The sequence below is a fragment of the Microtus oregoni genome, unplaced genomic scaffold (genome assembly GCF_018167655.1).
Source record: "Microtus oregoni isolate MIOR12 unplaced genomic scaffold, Mior012 000000F_ref0000247, whole genome shotgun sequence".
NCBI classification, from domain to species: Eukaryota; Metazoa; Chordata; class Mammalia; order Rodentia; family Cricetidae; genus Microtus; species Microtus oregoni.
In genome coordinates, this window is record NW_024543059.1 from 64,511,020 (window position 1) to 64,528,384 (window position 17,365).

At 38.7% G+C, this 17,365-nt stretch overlaps 1 protein-coding gene across 1 annotated transcript in view; it reads right to left on the reverse strand.

The window, feature by feature from the left end:
• Unc5c (unc-5 netrin receptor C) overlaps positions 1–17,365 on the reverse strand; it is a 329,934-nt gene that overhangs the window by 38,705 nt on the left and 273,864 nt on the right. Inside the window, exons 8-10 of the mRNA XM_041653981.1 lie at positions 6,186–6,377; positions 5,167–5,511; positions 2,358–2,445 (exon numbers count right to left, since the gene is read on the reverse strand). Coding sequence (XP_041509915.1) covers positions 2,358–2,445; positions 5,167–5,511; positions 6,186–6,377 — 625 coding nt within the window. The remainder of the gene's footprint in view (positions 1–2,357; positions 2,446–5,166; positions 5,512–6,185; positions 6,378–17,365) is intronic.

Consider the following 17,365-nt stretch of genomic DNA (forward strand, 5'->3'; position numbering starts at 1 on the left):
GGCATCAGTCTTCTCACCTTTAAAGTGGGGTTCATCACAATGTACAGGTTTTCTCTAAGACAGGAACATGTATAAATGCCTGAGGAATGACCATCAGAGGTCCTTAGTTTTGCTACACATTGGTTTTCACCATGCTGTTACAGGTCTGTGTCATATTAGAAAATCAGTGATGTGAAGTCTTCCCATTTATCTGACAGATAATCTCCTCGTGTTCTATCTTTGGTGCATGGTCTCTGGTAGGTATTTTCTTTCTGGGGTGTATGTATTCATGTATGGAGGCTAACAGTGGGCTTTTGGTGTCTACCTTGTTGTTCTGGGGCAGAATCTCTTACTGAAACTGAAGCTAGTCAGTCTGCTCAGATTGAATTGCTGGTAAGCCCTTGGGTTTTCCTGTTGCTACTTCACCAGTGCTAGGATTATGGGTGTGTGGCACCATGCCTATATGTGGGTGCTGGGTATCATCCTCTGGCCTTCTTGCTTTTCTTGGCAAACGCCTTACTTACACCCTGAGCCATTTCTCCACCCTACCTACTGTATGTTTTGTTTTGAGATCTTGAACTTTCTCCTCACCCACAACTTTCTTGATGCAAACTCAATTCAATGGAGCAATTCCCCCTTCATTACCTAAAGTCAAAGACAGTGGAATCTTAAAGAACTGGAGTTTAGCATTATCAATATTCTATTCCCTCATCTCCATCCAAAATATATAATCACTACTCTAAGTCGAAAATCCTGAAAGGATGGAATGGAAAAGCAGGGGAGAGTGGAAGAGGGCACACCATACTATGGCAGTAGCCGAATATGATGTGGGCTTTAGCTGCAGATAACAGTTACAGGGTGAATAAAGAAATCCGTGAACACTGCATGCCTTCTTTGTGGCAATAAGTCTAAGTCAGTTCTCAGGACTTTCAGAGGTGCCACCCAGAACATCAAAGGCCATGGGGGACAGCATCTGTCTAATGCTCACCTTGGCTTAGGACAAGAGAAAATAAAATGAAATAAATCTGTCTTAGATTTTGCTAATTGCTTTTCTTGCTCCCAAAGCAGGGAGCCCGAAGGATCTGCAGTAGGAATGAAAAAAAAAAAACATTTGATATAAGTAAATACAAAACTTTTAATGGTGGCTCAAATTTTAGGCAGGAATAATGTGCAATGATTTGAGTTGTTTTTTTTTTTTGTCTTTTGTTTTTTATTTGTTTTTCATTTTCTGGTCTGGCAGTTGTTTGTGGAGGTAGAAGGGCAGAAAGGATACTACCAGAGGGGGGAAATGTTCTGGGTCATACTGCTATAAATAACTGTGTCTCCACCCGGGTGCAGAACAAAGACGCTTTCCGTTACCAAAGCAGGGACTAAAAAGAGCTGGAGGAGGATGAGAGTGGGGAGGAGAGTGCAGGAAGATGATCACCTGGTCTGCATCTGTCACTCAGACTCCACTCAAAGCCACACCTAAGGATGCTTCTTCCTGGGACCAACAGCATCAATCCTTATACAACAAGCATCTCCATTTTCAAAACATCTTTTGTTTTAAGATCTCTATGTGTCTTTGAAAGCATTAATCACCCAGGCTTCTAGTGCACATCCTTCACACACACACGAACACACACACATATGCACACAAAGAATACCCTTTATGTGGGAATTACTCAAGAGAGACCACCTCTGCTAAACTAAAAACTGAATTTAGGACATCTGACCTGTTCGTATTTTTATTACTTAAAATAGCTACATGTTGATCAATATGACACAGTCAAAGTCAAACCTTTGGATTCGGTATGGTTTAAATCAACACTAGGCTCATTTTGAAAGGTCTAATTATAAAAGAAAGATGATGATTCCTAAGCTGGAGGAGAGTTAAGAACAGAAAGGGAAGAATGAGCATAGGGTTGTGCTAGGCTGAGGTGGGAGGGGCATATCAGGGGCTCTGCTAGGCTGAGGTGGGAGGGTCCTATCAGGGGCTGTGCTGAGAATGGGAATGTCAGAAGCTAAGGTGTATCCACTTTTGTGATCTTTATCTCTACTATGGCTAGATTCTTGACCCAGGTCAAAAGATGTCAGTATATCTATCTAAATCCATGCATCTCTTTGGACAATCTGTTAATCAAGTTTTTGTCCATATTTTTCTGCTAAAGAACTATGTGTCCACTTACAGAAAAGAACTCTAGCATTCTATCCACACTTACAATATGCAGTGCCTGAAGCTTCAACAAGAATGAGAAGTAAGATTGAATTTTTTATAGGTGTAGAGTCAAATGTATGTCACCTAAGGCAAAATATATTGAATCTATCATTTCTATTGTACAATTCTTCCCCAAGTGAAACATTGATAAAGTCAAATGCAACAGAAAAAAAATATTTACCTCATATTTTCTTTCCTGTGTACAGTTACATACATTTCGTAGACTCTCCCTTGGGGAATGGCCCCAGCGGGAATCAGCAAGCTTACTCCTGAATAGCAAAGGAAAAAAATATTTTATAAGACCTGTGAACCAAAGGAAACTTCTAGAACTCCTTTGCGATTTTGCATCCGTGTAGCACTAGTCTTTGCATTTTCCCTAAAACCATGCATAGGTCCAAAGCCGCCTTTCTGATCTTGCTTTTTACCATAACTCCCTCTGAACTGTTATGGGATTACTTAGGAGAGTGATGTCATTTTAAAAGTTCTTGTTTTATTTAAGGAATAGACAGATGGTTCCACTGTTATTTTTCTTGTAAATTGTAGAGAAACCAAAAACTGCTATTAAAATTTTAAACAGCTGCAATGATGCATTGTTTTTGATGTAAAAAAAAAAGTTCCCCATGAAATTCAGAGTCAGGGAAATGCTAACCTCAGCCATATCAGAAAACATTTTTTCCCCTGAAATATCTTATGAGCATCAGTGTTATTCCACAGCAGAGAAAGAGATGGGAAGAATTAACTTTATTATTTGCAAGTCTAGAAAATGATCAATGACATTTCACATAGCTGCAGTAAGTCAGAGAACTTCTCATTTGTTGATGATTGGCACCCATGAGAATGGTTATTCACATGAGCGGTGTGAGAACTATACCTTGGATGGTATTGAGACAATTTGAGTTGGTGTCAGGATCTCCTGGAGATCCTGGCTCCAAAAACTAGTGAAAATTTTTTTCTTTATCCAGTCTGAACAAGTTTTCAGATGATGTCTGCATTGGTGATCTGAGGTCTACCGTCTCATAACCCCAGTCCAGTAGTACAGGCCAGCACTACAGAGAGTGACTTGGCTGAAGATACTTGGTTTCATCTTTTCATTCCCATGAAATGCACATTAAGTGCTGTAAAAATGCATAGACTTTCTTTGTGAGGACACTGTCTGGCACCTTTATGATGTCAAGAAAGTGAGTCTCCTTGAGTAACAATGTAATGACTTGACATGAAGTAGAATGTGCCTAATGAGACACGGCAGCAAGAAACCTTGACTAAGAAGTTTTAAATCTCAAGGGTTAGGGGTACAGTTATTCAAATGTCTTGACAAAACCTTATCTGTAAAGGTGTTGAACCAGGGTGTTCTTGAGATGGAGAGGGCAGCTCTGGTGCTAGGGAAGTGGAACATGGTGTTAATGTAAGCATGGCATCTGGAGGGCATGAGACTGGAACGGGAAGGCTGTGTATGAGACAGCATAGACTCAGAATTTATTTTCCAATTAAATGATACAATGCATCTCATTTTTTGTTATGAGGATGAAAAATTATGAATACAAAGGTAAAGAATAGTTTGGAAACTGTACTTGAAAGAAATAATCCAAAGGTTATTTATAACATGCTAGCTTCTCCCCTTCCATTTAAGGAAGACTTTGTTATAATTCACATATTGGAAAGTGGTGGGTGAAGAGACAGGTAGAAAAAACAGAATTTAATGAGCATCATGGGAGAAAGCACTATCTTTTGGATAAATGTAATTTTTAAATAATATTTTTAATATTTAAGTAATATGTTTGACTGGGTATTTAATGGACTATTATAAACATGTTTTTTAAAGAGCATACAAATAGCATGGGAATTAATGAGGTTAAAAATTCTTATATAGCATGATATCAGTTATGTACAAATACAGGAAAAGGGAAAATGATATTCTGTCAAATAATTGTAACTTTATTACAGGGTCTTTTTAACAGGATAGGGTAAAATGTTATCAAGGCACTGAAGTGGGGAATGAAAAGGAAAAACCAAAGAAAGCTTCACATTCAAGCTAAAGAGTCCTGTGGTTTTGCACTTGCTCATATATCTGTATAAATGTATTATATATATTATATATCCCATGTATCTATTTGCTAGCAATACGTATATAACACATATATAAATAGAATAAAAGATATATCACATGTATAATATATATAGTATGCTATATACATATATAACACACATGTAATATATTACACAATTTTATATGAAATTAATACAATAGGTCAGTGAAGTTATTTGTGTTATTTTATTGAACATATTCACAAACTTGTCCAAAAAAGTGAAGCTGTGCTTTTAAAGTAGTCATTTGCTGTCTAACATCCTATAGTGCAAGTCCATCAGTATTACCAACTTTCAACATTGGTAGTCACTGACTTAAGTGCTCTGTGGAAGATGATTGTGTTTTGTATTCTTTAGACATTGCTAAACTATTTAACACATTTGAAATAAATAAAACTACAAAAGTACACTGGTTGAAGCTGAGATTGCCAACAATAAATTGTTGACTGGAATAAATACCTTACAGATATTTTCTGATTGAATGATGGAATGAATAATTAATACAAAGATTTTATGTTGTTATGCAATATTTCCAATCATTTAGAAAGTAATTTTCTCAAATATAGTTTCCTTGAGAAAACTGGCCCAAACCAACTCTTTGCATTTTCTAATAATAGTATGTTTTGAACTACAGGGACTCCAGTGAGTATTCCTGGGTTGATAAAACCTTCAAGGCAGTAGGTGCCAGTTCTTAACTACACCTCAGCAGAAAGTTCTTTCAAGAGGAACTGAATTTAAGAATTGCTTGGATGAAGACACATGGTTTTGTAGATTTTATATGAAGTAATGTTCGAGATCTACTGAATGGAAATTTGACTTAGACTACATCCAACATTTCAGGTTCAGTAAAAACACACAGAGATAAGATTTCAAGCTGCATCTTTGTCTTTTAAAATGTTAAGACTTACCTGAGTTAGGAATGATGAGGTGACCCCCAAGTGAGTTGAAGGTGCCAAACGCTGTGCAGGATGGGTCGGTCTGTCTTGCAAGACTCTGATTCTTCAGGTTAAGAGCCTCATTCTCTAGCAAGGATTGGGTCATCTGGGGCGACAGCTTGGATGTGAACTCAGAGAGGTCATCCTGAGGTGTGACGGCACCTGAGGTGTTATACACTTTGATTTTCAAGTTGGGCAGTGGGTCCAGAATTGGTGAATTCGTCATTGGTATTTTGTCTGAGACATCGTGCAGAGCGTAGACAGGTCCCCTGTACATGGCTGCAGCTGAGGTGAGGTCCGGGGGGACTGCCAGGAGATCTGAGTCAGAAAGAGAAAAGAAGTCCGTTTGCATTCTCTGTTCAGACTAAGCTAGATTGGTGAGAAACCACTTCACACCTTTAAGCCAAAGCAAAGCTGCTCTGCTAACAGTGCAGAAAGAGAAATCAAAGGTGCTGGGAAACAGGGCAAGTACAGCGTCAGTATCCATCTTGTTATTGTCCATTGATAGGTAGCCTTGCTTCTCTGATATGCTCCCTTGATGTTTAATCATGACACTTAGGGCATTTGGTCATTGCAACAGACTAGAAAGAACCATAAGGGCTACCACGTCACTATCTGGTAATGGTTTTGCTTACCTATGCTAACTTTGGATTCACATGTACATCACTGCATTAAAAAAAAGCATTATAAGAAAGGGAAAAGAGACAAGAAAAAAAATCAATGAATCAATGCAATAGTTCTTTCAAATAGAAGTTAAGAAGCAGGATAGAGGTACCTGTCAGACAAGCAAACCAGAAATGATCTCTGCATCTCATCAACTCTGATTTACTGTATCAATTTCATTCTTAAAATGAATAAAGCCAACCAAAATCTCTGCCTTTACTCAACTTACGTTCTACCTCGACGGAATGACAGAGATGCAACTGAATCTGAAACTACGCAGTCACTCTGCTCCCCAGGGGCATAACTCAGAGGGTGGGAAGCTCACTGACCTTGTCTGGCAGCCTTGATGTTCACAGGCTGAAAGCCTCCATTGAGTGCTGAGGAATCAATGATGTCAGACTCAAAGTCACGGTGGTTCTTCCGGTAAACGAACAGGGCCACTACCACAGTGATCGCCAGACAAACGGTGACAGCTATCACGATCCCAACGTACAGTGCCACATCATCTGAGTCAGGAGCAGCTGGAAAGAGAGAGTGAAACATCCGACCAACTGCTTCTAGAGACTTCCCACAGAACACATATGTGTTGCAGTAATTTTTTCAGACATTTATTGCCATTTTTTATGGGTTAATTTCAAGTCTATTTCAAAAGCTATATAAAATGGCTATGGTTTTTCAGTAGAAAATTATCACTGATTTCTTTTTCCTTCTCACTCTGCATCAATCCACGCACTAATCTATCTTGTAACTGGGCAGCATAACAGACTACTTACTGGCAGGCATTTAAAGAACCTGGAGCCCAAGCTATCCCAAACCACAGGAAATAAAATGTTTATTACTTCTTTCAGGTGAAAAAGTTTAGAAGGATTTTTGAATTTGCTTACAGTTTTTTTTTTTTAAAAAACCAACAAAACAAAACAACCAATAAACACTGTTAGAAACATCTGGTATGATTTTAATCTGTATGTCGATTGAACCAAGATGTTTTTCTAACTTCCACACCAGTCATAAAATTACTTCCTATATGTTTTTCTCTCTTCTGCTTAAATCAGTGCAAGAATGGATGGGAACTTTTTTTTTTAATTATTTATTTATTATGTATACAATATTCTGTCTGTGTGTATGCCTGCAGGCCAGAAGAGGGCACCAGACCCCATTACTGATGGTTGTGAGCCACCATGTGGTTGCTGGGAATTGAACTCAGGACCTTTGGAAGAGCAGGCAATGCTCTTAACCTCTGAGCCATCTCTCCAGCCCGGATGGGAACTTTTGAACTGGGCAATACAGCCAAAAAAGTGTAAGGTTAGAAACATGTGTTTTCAGAAGCCCAGATCTGGGGCAGAAGCTAATGTGAGTTCTACCTTATGATGCACAGTATTATCTCCCAAGACCCTGAGCTTCTCAGGGGCTCCTGCTAGAGCTTCCCACCTAAGCTTATTGTTATTGGAATCAACTATAGCTCTGTGAGGTGTTGAAGAGTAAAAGGTCTTGGTCAATGATCTGGCAGGTCAGCATGTGACCAACACAAGGTGCCATCCACAGGGGGCTGTTTCTAGGTAATGCAAAAGAGCGCATTCTTATAAATGCTGTCTATTGTTTTGGTCGCATGAAACATGCTTGGGTAGAACTGGAGGAGGTGACAGAAACTGATTATGAAAACAAAACATAAAAATAAATGAAAGTTTTATTTAATCAGTTTGACATTGTTAAGTCTTTTGTTTTAGATTCAGGAGAAATATTCAGCAAACCAAACAAACCTGCGGTCTCCTCATTGTAAAAGAGGTCATTTGTTGACGCTGTAGGTAGTCAAGAACAACTGAAAACTTCCTGGACATGCACATTTGGGTGTGGGGTGGAGAGGACTTTCAAATCTCTATGTTTTGTGTTCTAAAATTTGGGAAACCATTCCTCTCTCCTAAGACACAGAGCTACATGGTTTATGTGTGGAAATAACTCATCATTTTAATCTGCCAGGGGCTCCCAGCAATTACCAAGTGCTTGCGCCCCAGTGTCTTTACTCACACTGGCAGTTTATATGAATCTACTGTTGGAAAGGGTCCTCTTTCAAAGCTATCACCCTTCCCAGTATTTCAACTTTCCCCTCAATCAAGCCAGTATCAGCAGCACCCCTACAGCACCCCGATACTCTTCATTCTGTGAACACTGCTTTCAAAATGCTGACTCTACTTTGCCGTGGGGTTTTATTGGCGACCCTGCGGAAGAAATTTTAACTTGGACCAGAATAGTATAGCTAATCCTTAATGCTTGACTTTACTTATTCATGATTTATAGCACAACAGATCTGCATTTCCTCAACCTTTCCTTTTTAGTATTTGAACTCTGCCCTTTATGTATGCCAGCCAATTTCACGATATGTTTTCTCAGTGATGGGGACCTGTGCTGTCAATGGTAGACTGATAGCTTTTAAAGCTGGCAGCGACTTGAAATGACCCTTTCTTCTCTTCAGCATTGAAAATCTAATTTGCTTTTCATGTTAGAATACATTAGGCTCCTATTTCCTGTGTGCACATCTGTGAGCCAACGAAAGGCAAACTTGAACAGGGGCAATAATGTTAGAGGACTATTTCCCAGCATAAAACCCAAACATCAAACTTACAAGAAAATCCATATTCATTCTGGGTTCTGTGTTCAGTTGAAATGGGGTAAATGAATCCTTGAAAAGAAAAAAAAAACATACAAACGATGAAACAGAAATGGGAACAAAATCAAATTAATGAAGGAAAACAAAATAGGAAGTATGAAAAAATAGTTTAATTAAAGAAAAAAGGAAAAGAAACCTGTGGTCCTTTAAAATTCTGGTGGAGTATGGAATTATGATTTTGTGCCTCCTGTTTGCTCTGGAGCCTCACTAAGAATCAATAAGTAGGCAGATTGAATTTCAGAGGAAAAACTGGTCTTGACTCACTAAGTTTGGAGTGCTTAAAGTCTTTCTTTTATTGAGCATAAACTCTAATGGATCTAATTTATTTCAGACATCGAGGGTCATTAGCATAAGGAAAATCTTTTTTTCCTTATCCCTGCCATATGCCTTAATTCCCAGGACATGCCCAGACGAGTCTGAACTGTTTTCTTTTTCCTTTTCATTTAATCATAGCAGCTTGCTTTTGGTCTCACAGAACTAAAGCAGGTCTGTCGTCACTGGTCAGAGGCTAAGTACCCATTTCCCCAGCCGAGCAGTGCTCAGCAGAGCTCACCTCGCCATCTTAGATTCACTTTTTGGATTTTGGTCATTGCTTGTCCCTTTCATTTAATAGGAATCCAATCGAGACAGCCTGGGTACTGTATAGAGTGTCAATACAATGACAACTGGGTGTTTTATTTTTTCAAATCATTTGAAAACCAATTGGACTAAGAGATAATAAACTTACTTATTTTAGGTCTTTAGAGGGATGTTTTACATTGGCCAGATAATAACTAGTAACCTCGCCCCACTAAAAATGCAGAAGTAGTATGGTAAGGACCCTTTTTTTTCTTTTGAATGCATTCTGCATAGGGAACCAATGAGAACAGCAACGTCACACTAAAAATGTCAATGCAAAGTGGAGGGAAATAGGCACAAAATGGGTAACAATGAGGACATAAAGCTTTTCAATGAGAAAGCTATGGAAAGAACTGTAAGTCCAACTTATAACCGGCACCCAGTGTTTCCTAAGATTTAATATTCTGCAGCATATGAATTAATCAAATAACATAGCACCATTTGGATTTATCAAATGAAGATGAACATGAGCATGTGAATTAAACATTCCTAGTAATACTCAAGGGCAAAAAAGCTAGAGAGGACCCAGAAGAATCACAATTAATTAGTGCAAAGCAAAGGTCTGGGAGGCTTGAATGGTGAGGGCAACTCTCAATCAGGCTGCAGGTAGCTCTCCTGCAGCCAGCAGAGCGCTCACGTCTCATCCGCTATTTACCTCTTTGGGATTGAATTCCAGGGAAACACACAATGCTACCTTAATGAAAGTGAGGCTGGCCGGAGCACAGATAGGTTTGCTCTGAATTAATATTTAATGCTTTCTTTTAGAGCAATGATTGCAACCTCCTACTTGGTTTTATAAATATTATATTCCTTATTCCAGTTGTCGGAGTCCATGTATTAGCTTGGTTTTCATTTTTAAACATCTCTGTCTGGTAATAGCTGTTTTTCATGTGTAGTCTGTGAACTCAATAAAAGGACAACTGGGACAAATGGAGACTCTAGAAACCCAAGGACTTAGGGCAAACCTGGTTTATTGCTATGGATGCAGAGGTGAGCATGAAGCCCTTCTTTTGGAAGTAAGGATGCTATCCTCCACAGAGGATATGCTTATCAGAATGCTGATAAACTTATTTTTTTTTTTACATGCTACAAGACAAGGACGTGAGTGTAAACAGAAACTTGGAAATGTTCTGATGGCGACCTGAAAAATATCGGTAAACACCTATAGGGTCCTGCTTAGATATGTAGGAACCCCAAAACTCATGAAAAGAAAGCTGCAGCCCAGAGACAAATGACATGCTCTGAAGTATATCCTCCATAAAGCAGGTCCTGGTTTTCCCTGATGGTTTATATTCCCACTTCCCTCAGATTCTTGTTCTTGACAGGCAAAACAAAGATTAATTGAAATTTATAGTTCTTACTTTATTTTCTAATGTCCCATATTGATTTATATCTAGACCATTCAATAACTAAATTGGCATCATAGGCATTGATTATGAGACTTATATATAACTCTAGGCAAATGATTAATAAGTCATTCATTCATTCATTCATTCACTCAACCATTCATTCAGCAGGTACTCTTGAATTCTACTATATTCTGAATTCTAACACACTGGTGGGAGAGACTTTCCTACTGCCCAGAGTTTTCCTTCTGGCATATAAGAAGTAAATAAATGACACCATAAGCAAGATTAATTCACACTTTCAATATTTAAAATAAAAATTAGGCATACAGGCTGATGAAGCAGCCCAGTCATCAAAGGCTTGGTTATGACAGGCATGCCCCTGAGTTTCAGCCCCAGCACTGAACATGTACACAGCATCAGGAGTGGTGATGTACACTAGTAACCTCTGTACTTGGGAGGTAGAAGCAGGAAGATCAGAAGTTCAAAGGTATCATCAGCTACATAGAAAATTCAAGATCAGCCTGGGGTCCACGAGACCCATCTCAAACATTACTATCTTCCTTGTTGTCATCATCATAATCCCCATTTATAATATAGAAAGAAAATGTGGTCTGATTAGAGATATACACAACAGCAGATCATGTAGGATGGCTGGTCCACAAAGAAGTTTTTAATGTTATTACAAAGGAAATGAAAGCTATGCGTTTGAAACGTGAAACAAGTCACTTGGGATTTTCTATGTAGAAGGAACTGCAAAAGGAGCAGAGCCAAAATATTTCAGTTAACACTCAGTTGGGAGATAGCTTTTACTACATCAATATAGTTAGTGAAGTACTTGCATTTGAATTTGCTTATGGTAAAATAAAATAGTAAAAAACTAAATGTCTCACTCTCTATTATTTCTCACAGCTAATTAGGACCAGTCTAGGCAAACTGACAGTTTCCTACATGAAAAACCAAAATCAGACCAATATTAGGTATGCTCAATGCCCCAATAGTACTGTGTTATGGAGACATTGACAAAGAGTTGTTGAAGGCAACTCTAAAACCACTTCCATCTTTTCTAAACACTTTGCTGCAACCTAAGTAAAGTGCCACTTAGGAGGCCGGAATGACTGCTGCACCCTGTAAATGGGAGAACAGAGGAGCCTTTTCCAGAACTTGTTTTTATGCTTTTCCATCTGCCTCATTTCTCCTGAAACAACAGAGAACGTTTTCTTCAGTTAAGGAAGTGGCCCTGCTGAGTGTCGTCCTAGCAATAATGAAAAATAACAAGTCCAGCACAACACAGCACCAAGGGATTGTTTTGTCACTTGTGAACCTCGTTCATATTGGAGGGGTTTCACTTAACTTCTCTGATATATAAAGTGCAGCCAAATGAAAGAACACCAGGGATGCTGGACAACATAGTGAACTTGAGTTCCTGGTTTTGAATTCATCAGCCTGGTTGACTTCTGTTTGTCCAGCTCTCCCATTTCTTAAATGGTGAGATGCTGGACAAATGATATCTTCCCCCAAGTTTCAGTTTTCTGATCCACGTAGGATACTATAGATTGTTTTCATAGCTATGGAAGGGAGAAATTTGGTTTACACAATGCTTATAATCAATCAATAACAGACAAACAGTTACGGTGATATCATTATGAAGCACAGTGTTAAGCTACACTGATGTGCTGGGTTCTAAGGGAACATTGTTTTGTACCATGAGTGTGGCCTAGTTAATGAGTGACCTCAGAGAACTTGCCTACATTTCAGCTCTCTGTTTACTTCAGAGCCCAAGGAGCCCAAATTCCCTGAGACGCTATGGACAGTGTCCTCTTTTAAGTACTATATATTCTTAACTGTCCCTGTTGAAAGGGGTTTGTGCTTGGCCTTTGTGGCTTCTGGCAACCATACAGTGACATGCTTTAGGAGCAAGTTTCCAGAAGAAGAGCGAAAATTGATGCTGGCCTGATTTCTCAAATGAGAGTGCTCCATTTCTCAGTGAGGAATTTGAAAGGGGGCAGAGGCACTGGCTTTTGTTCTTTGGATTCTCACAATGTTTGGGGGCTTCTCTTGGCCTTTAGCAACTGAGGCCCAAGGACACTACATGCCCTGAAATTAGATGAACATTCATGGGAATAAAATGCACTCCATAAACTCAACACATAAGTCTCAGCACTCAGATTGGTATTTTCTCTGTCATAGGCAGGATGCAATAGCCTTAGTATCTGGGCCAGATGGAGCCAATTCTAGCAAAGGCTATAAGGGAGCTACCCTTCAATCTCTTAAAGAAATAGAACTTTGAATATTTAAAGAAATTTTACTTTTCAAAGATGAAGTTTTCCTAACCTGGAGCAGTAGAAAATGAAGGTTTTATTGTGAAGAAAAAAATATTAATACTATATGCATATGTGTGTGTGTAAGAGTTGGTGCTGAGGCACCACAGAACATGTGTGGAGGTTATGATATAATTTTCAGGAGAGAGTTCTTTTCTTCTCCCATATGATCTGGGTATTGGAGTCAGATTGTCAGCTGCTGGGCCATATTGTTGGCTCTCATCATGGAGAAAAGCTTTCTGGGAACTTCAAACAACTTAAAAACAAAGTTTTGAGCAGCTCTCTTGAGTGGTTAATGCAATGCCCCTTTGATTTCAAAAGCATCTTATGAGTGCTCATGACATTATTTCAAGAGATCACATTGTCTAAGCTTTTCCACTCAACGAGACTATGTGGAAAAGGCTAGAAAGGATAATTCCAATAGTATCCAAGTTTAGATTCAACCAAAGGAAATTTGATTTCAGCCATTCTTGTCAATCATGTTGATATTCAAATTTTGCCTTGTCTAACCCCAGGGTGTCCCATTCACATTTGTGTTGACTCTAGACTTGGACTGCTACTATCACTCTACCCATTTCCGGGTTGCTGGCCGAAAAGTGACATGAGACAGAAGTGACTCCTATTTTACTCACGGTCATCTATTAGTCTAGGGATGGGACTACCCGCATTTTCCAACTGATGTCCAACTGTTTTAAAAATCAAAGTCCATGTCCAACTATCTTGAAATGGAAAGAGACATTTCCTTGGTTTCATATCTCAATAGCAACACATCTTTTTGATCATGGCCAGTGCCTGGCATCTGTATGGTTACATGCCTGAATGTAGCCTGTTTGGTGGGGGTTTCATTTGGGCGTTATCAGGAGCAGTGCCAGAATCTCCACTTTCCCCAAACGTAGCAACTATTTTTTTTCTTATTTTTTTAAAAAAGGTTTGCTTTCAGAGAAGTATGAATATAAGCTGATAGAAAAAAATGATCTTAGCTTTATGATTAAAATAATTTAATGTTAACTACTTTTATTCTGTAATTAATATTTTCATACCAAAATTATTATAATAGATAATTCTGATTGCCAACTTGACAGGATTTAGAGTCACCAGGAAATAAACCTAAGGATATATCTGGGAGGGATACTTTAGGTAAAGGAAATTTAGCTAGGAAGACTCACTCTTAATGTGGGTAGCAGCATTCTACTCACACCCCAAAGTTATTGATTCATATACACAGACCAGTCTCCATTTCCCCACCCTGGGACTCTAGGCATGTACTACTGTGTGGGTGTTGAGGATCGGTGCCCAGGTTATCAGGCCGATATAGCACACTCCCAGCACCCCCAAAAAGAACAAATGAAATGATAAAGCAGTAAGAGCAGGCAAAAGAGCTTATGCAGTAAAGGAAGTAAAAAATGAGAAAGATTCGGTTTATATAGTGGCTTCTACATTGATCTGTGAGTCTCAGGTGGGTCAGTAGTTTCTAGTCAATGTTTCAATTTTTTTTACTTTGCATAATAGAACAATTATTAGTGATAGTCAAAAGACCCATCTATGAGGTTATTTTTCTATCTTTTGAGTATTAATTAAATTGAACTCAAGTAATTTTTGACTCCATTTAGCCATATCTGACATTGAGGCATACAGTTGGGAACAATTTAAGCTACAGTCTAACGGTATATCATTAGGTGAAAACAGAATAGAATTAAAATTAAAACTGAAATTTATTTAACTATAAAAAAAGATATGATAATTTTATGCCCTCTAAAATTTGAGAACTCCTGACCCAGACTTAGGAAATATTTAAAAGAAAAGCATGCACATAGATGCTGTGGGAATTACAGCTCTTTAAATTTGGAACCAAGCTAGGCAAAATGGAGACACTATGGTTTTATAAGGATTTTTGCTTGTCTTCATGGTTTACTTACTGTCGTCTTATATCGCAGTGTTCATATGCTCTTAACTTGCATATAAATAGACTTGAGGAAGCTGTAAGACCTTTAGAAAAGAAGACCAATCCTGTTCGGAGATGAAGGTGACACCAGGACTTGACAATTACACATCAAAATTCATCAGTTTACAAGTGTGTTAACTGTGTTCTTTGTAAGTTTGGGGTTCTTTCATTTGTGTTTTGTTTTGTTTTCTGTGTGTGATAGGGCCATTACTGTGCGGTGCATTCTGGTCTGGATAGCGTCAGTTCACGTCTGTTTTCTTGCCTTAACCACCTGTGTGCTGGGATTTTAGGCATGAGCCACCACACCTGGCTCAAACTAATGCTTTCAAATCACCAAATTTTAGTTAATTTCAGTTTTATTTATCTATTTGACATACACTCACCAAAAAAACTTGCTAAGACCTGGTTTTATTCAAGATCTGATCATAAGAAGAATCTGCTCCAGGTAGACCTGCCCCTTTCCTTGACCTGGCTGCCTGGTCTGCTTGCCGAGTGTTTGCAGACCAACCTAACATGCGGGGTATTCACATCTTGATCACATGTCTTCTAATGCAAACATTCTTGCTAAACCTCAAGAGTGACTCAAAAATCAACATGCCCAGGTTCTTTCTTTCCCCTTCCCAAGTCTGAGCTTATTTTATAAACCCATCAGAGCACTAACGATGTCAAAGGTCAACTTTGTTAAAAGCACACAAGGTTGTTTATTACCCTTACTCACTCTTCTGAGGGTTTATTATTGATGGGGTTTACAAAAATCCAAGTAAATGCATATGTAAAATTCAAGACGTTACAGGAAAAATAGGAAAGAGCATTTTCTTAGCATGAAGCCAGCCATCCGAGGTTGCTGTGGCTATCTGTTACTCCATCTTTTGGTGGATACTGACCGCACCAAGATGATTCATGGCCTTGTTTGTAACAGTCACCAAGCATACCTTCTAAAAACTGTTAACAGATGTATAACAACCTCACAGGGAAAGGGACTTATCTCAGGTCTCACAGTGGGTACAGCAGAAATGCTTTCAATTCATCTCAGTTCACAATCCAGCTTAAGCATCAGTTACCCAAGTGCTTTTATGATGGAGAATCCAAAACCATCAAAATTTTCAAAGAAGAATATAACATTATTAAGTTAGGGGTAATACTCATACATAATATCATACAAAGACCTTAGACAGAAAAAAGCAATAATGTGGAATCCTGAAAAGGTGACTTAACACTAAATAGTCGATCTGTTGACTTTTATGATTAAAAAAAAAAATCTACCTAACAGCCTTGCCCTAAACCCATTTTGCTCTGTTTGTTGGGACTGCCTAATAGTGACATCTTTCCTTATCCCCCTAGAGATGTCCCTCGTGGTGAAAGCTTTGTCTCCTCACACTGTCTCTTTGGGTTTGGTAGGTGTTCAGCAGGTTTCTGTGGTCCCACATTTTCAATCACATCCTTGCTTTCAGAAGCAGGAAAAGGTTTTACCAGAAAGGAGAAAGGCAGCCCACACTGATTATGCTGGATAATACCGAGCACTGTGCTGGGCAGGAAGTCCATGGACAGAATATTTATTTGCCATCTGGGACACTGCGCACATGGAGAACTATAGAAAACACAGCTACGGCATCAACTTTTAACTGCGGATAAAAGTGTTCAATGTCTAGCACTCAAAGCCACGCTTTCCTACCAAACTGCTGTGTTGACAAGAATTTTGCTGGATACTGACTGGCACCTTAGCAAGTGCCCACCGCAGGCAATGCTAATCACATTATTCTGAAGCTAGGGGAATGATAATTTGGTAGGTAAATGATTTCCCCCGTGTTATGAGCACCTGGGGTTGCAGGAGCCCTGGTAGGCAGTGTGTCCACACTGAAATTTACACGCAGAGAGTTCTGCAACTTCCTCTGGTGAGAAGTAATGCAAGAGCTGTGTGACAGGCAGATGTTTTAATGAGTAGGAAGTGCTAAATTTGCACAATGCATAATAGTTTCATTTCCCAGAGTCAGGGGGCTTACTGATGCACACACAATTCCAGGCAGTCCTTGTTTGGAAATTGCAACATCTAAGGTCTTCTATAGCATAAACTCTCTTTGGTTAGAAGTAATTCTAAGTTCACATTTGAACTCTATGTGATTGAAAGCTAAAATCCACAGGAATGTTTGCAGGAATGTACCAATTTAATTCATTATGGACCATTTAGTCTTTGAATAACTCTTTTCCAAAGGAAAAGTTACATGGATTAAACTATTATAAAACATTACTTGTTTTTAAAAATACAACATAAAGTCAGTTTATTTACTGGCTTAGCATTATTTAAAGACTTTTTAGGGGCTTTGCTATTCTCTCTCTCTCTCTCTCTCTCTCTCTCTCACTGTGTGTGTGTGTGTGTGTGTGTGTGTGTGTATCCTCTCTTTCTCTCTCTTGCTCTCTGTTATCAGATCATCTCATGCAATCCTATTTCAAAGCTATACTTTAAACACAGGCAGCAAATTCTGTCATATAATATTCGGGATAACAAAGAAACTGAAATATGCCCTACTAACATATCTCAGTTTCTTTGTTATCCTGAAAATAGTACAGTAGGCCCTACAACACTGTCTCCTGAATAGGTATTATTACTTAAAAACATGGAAAT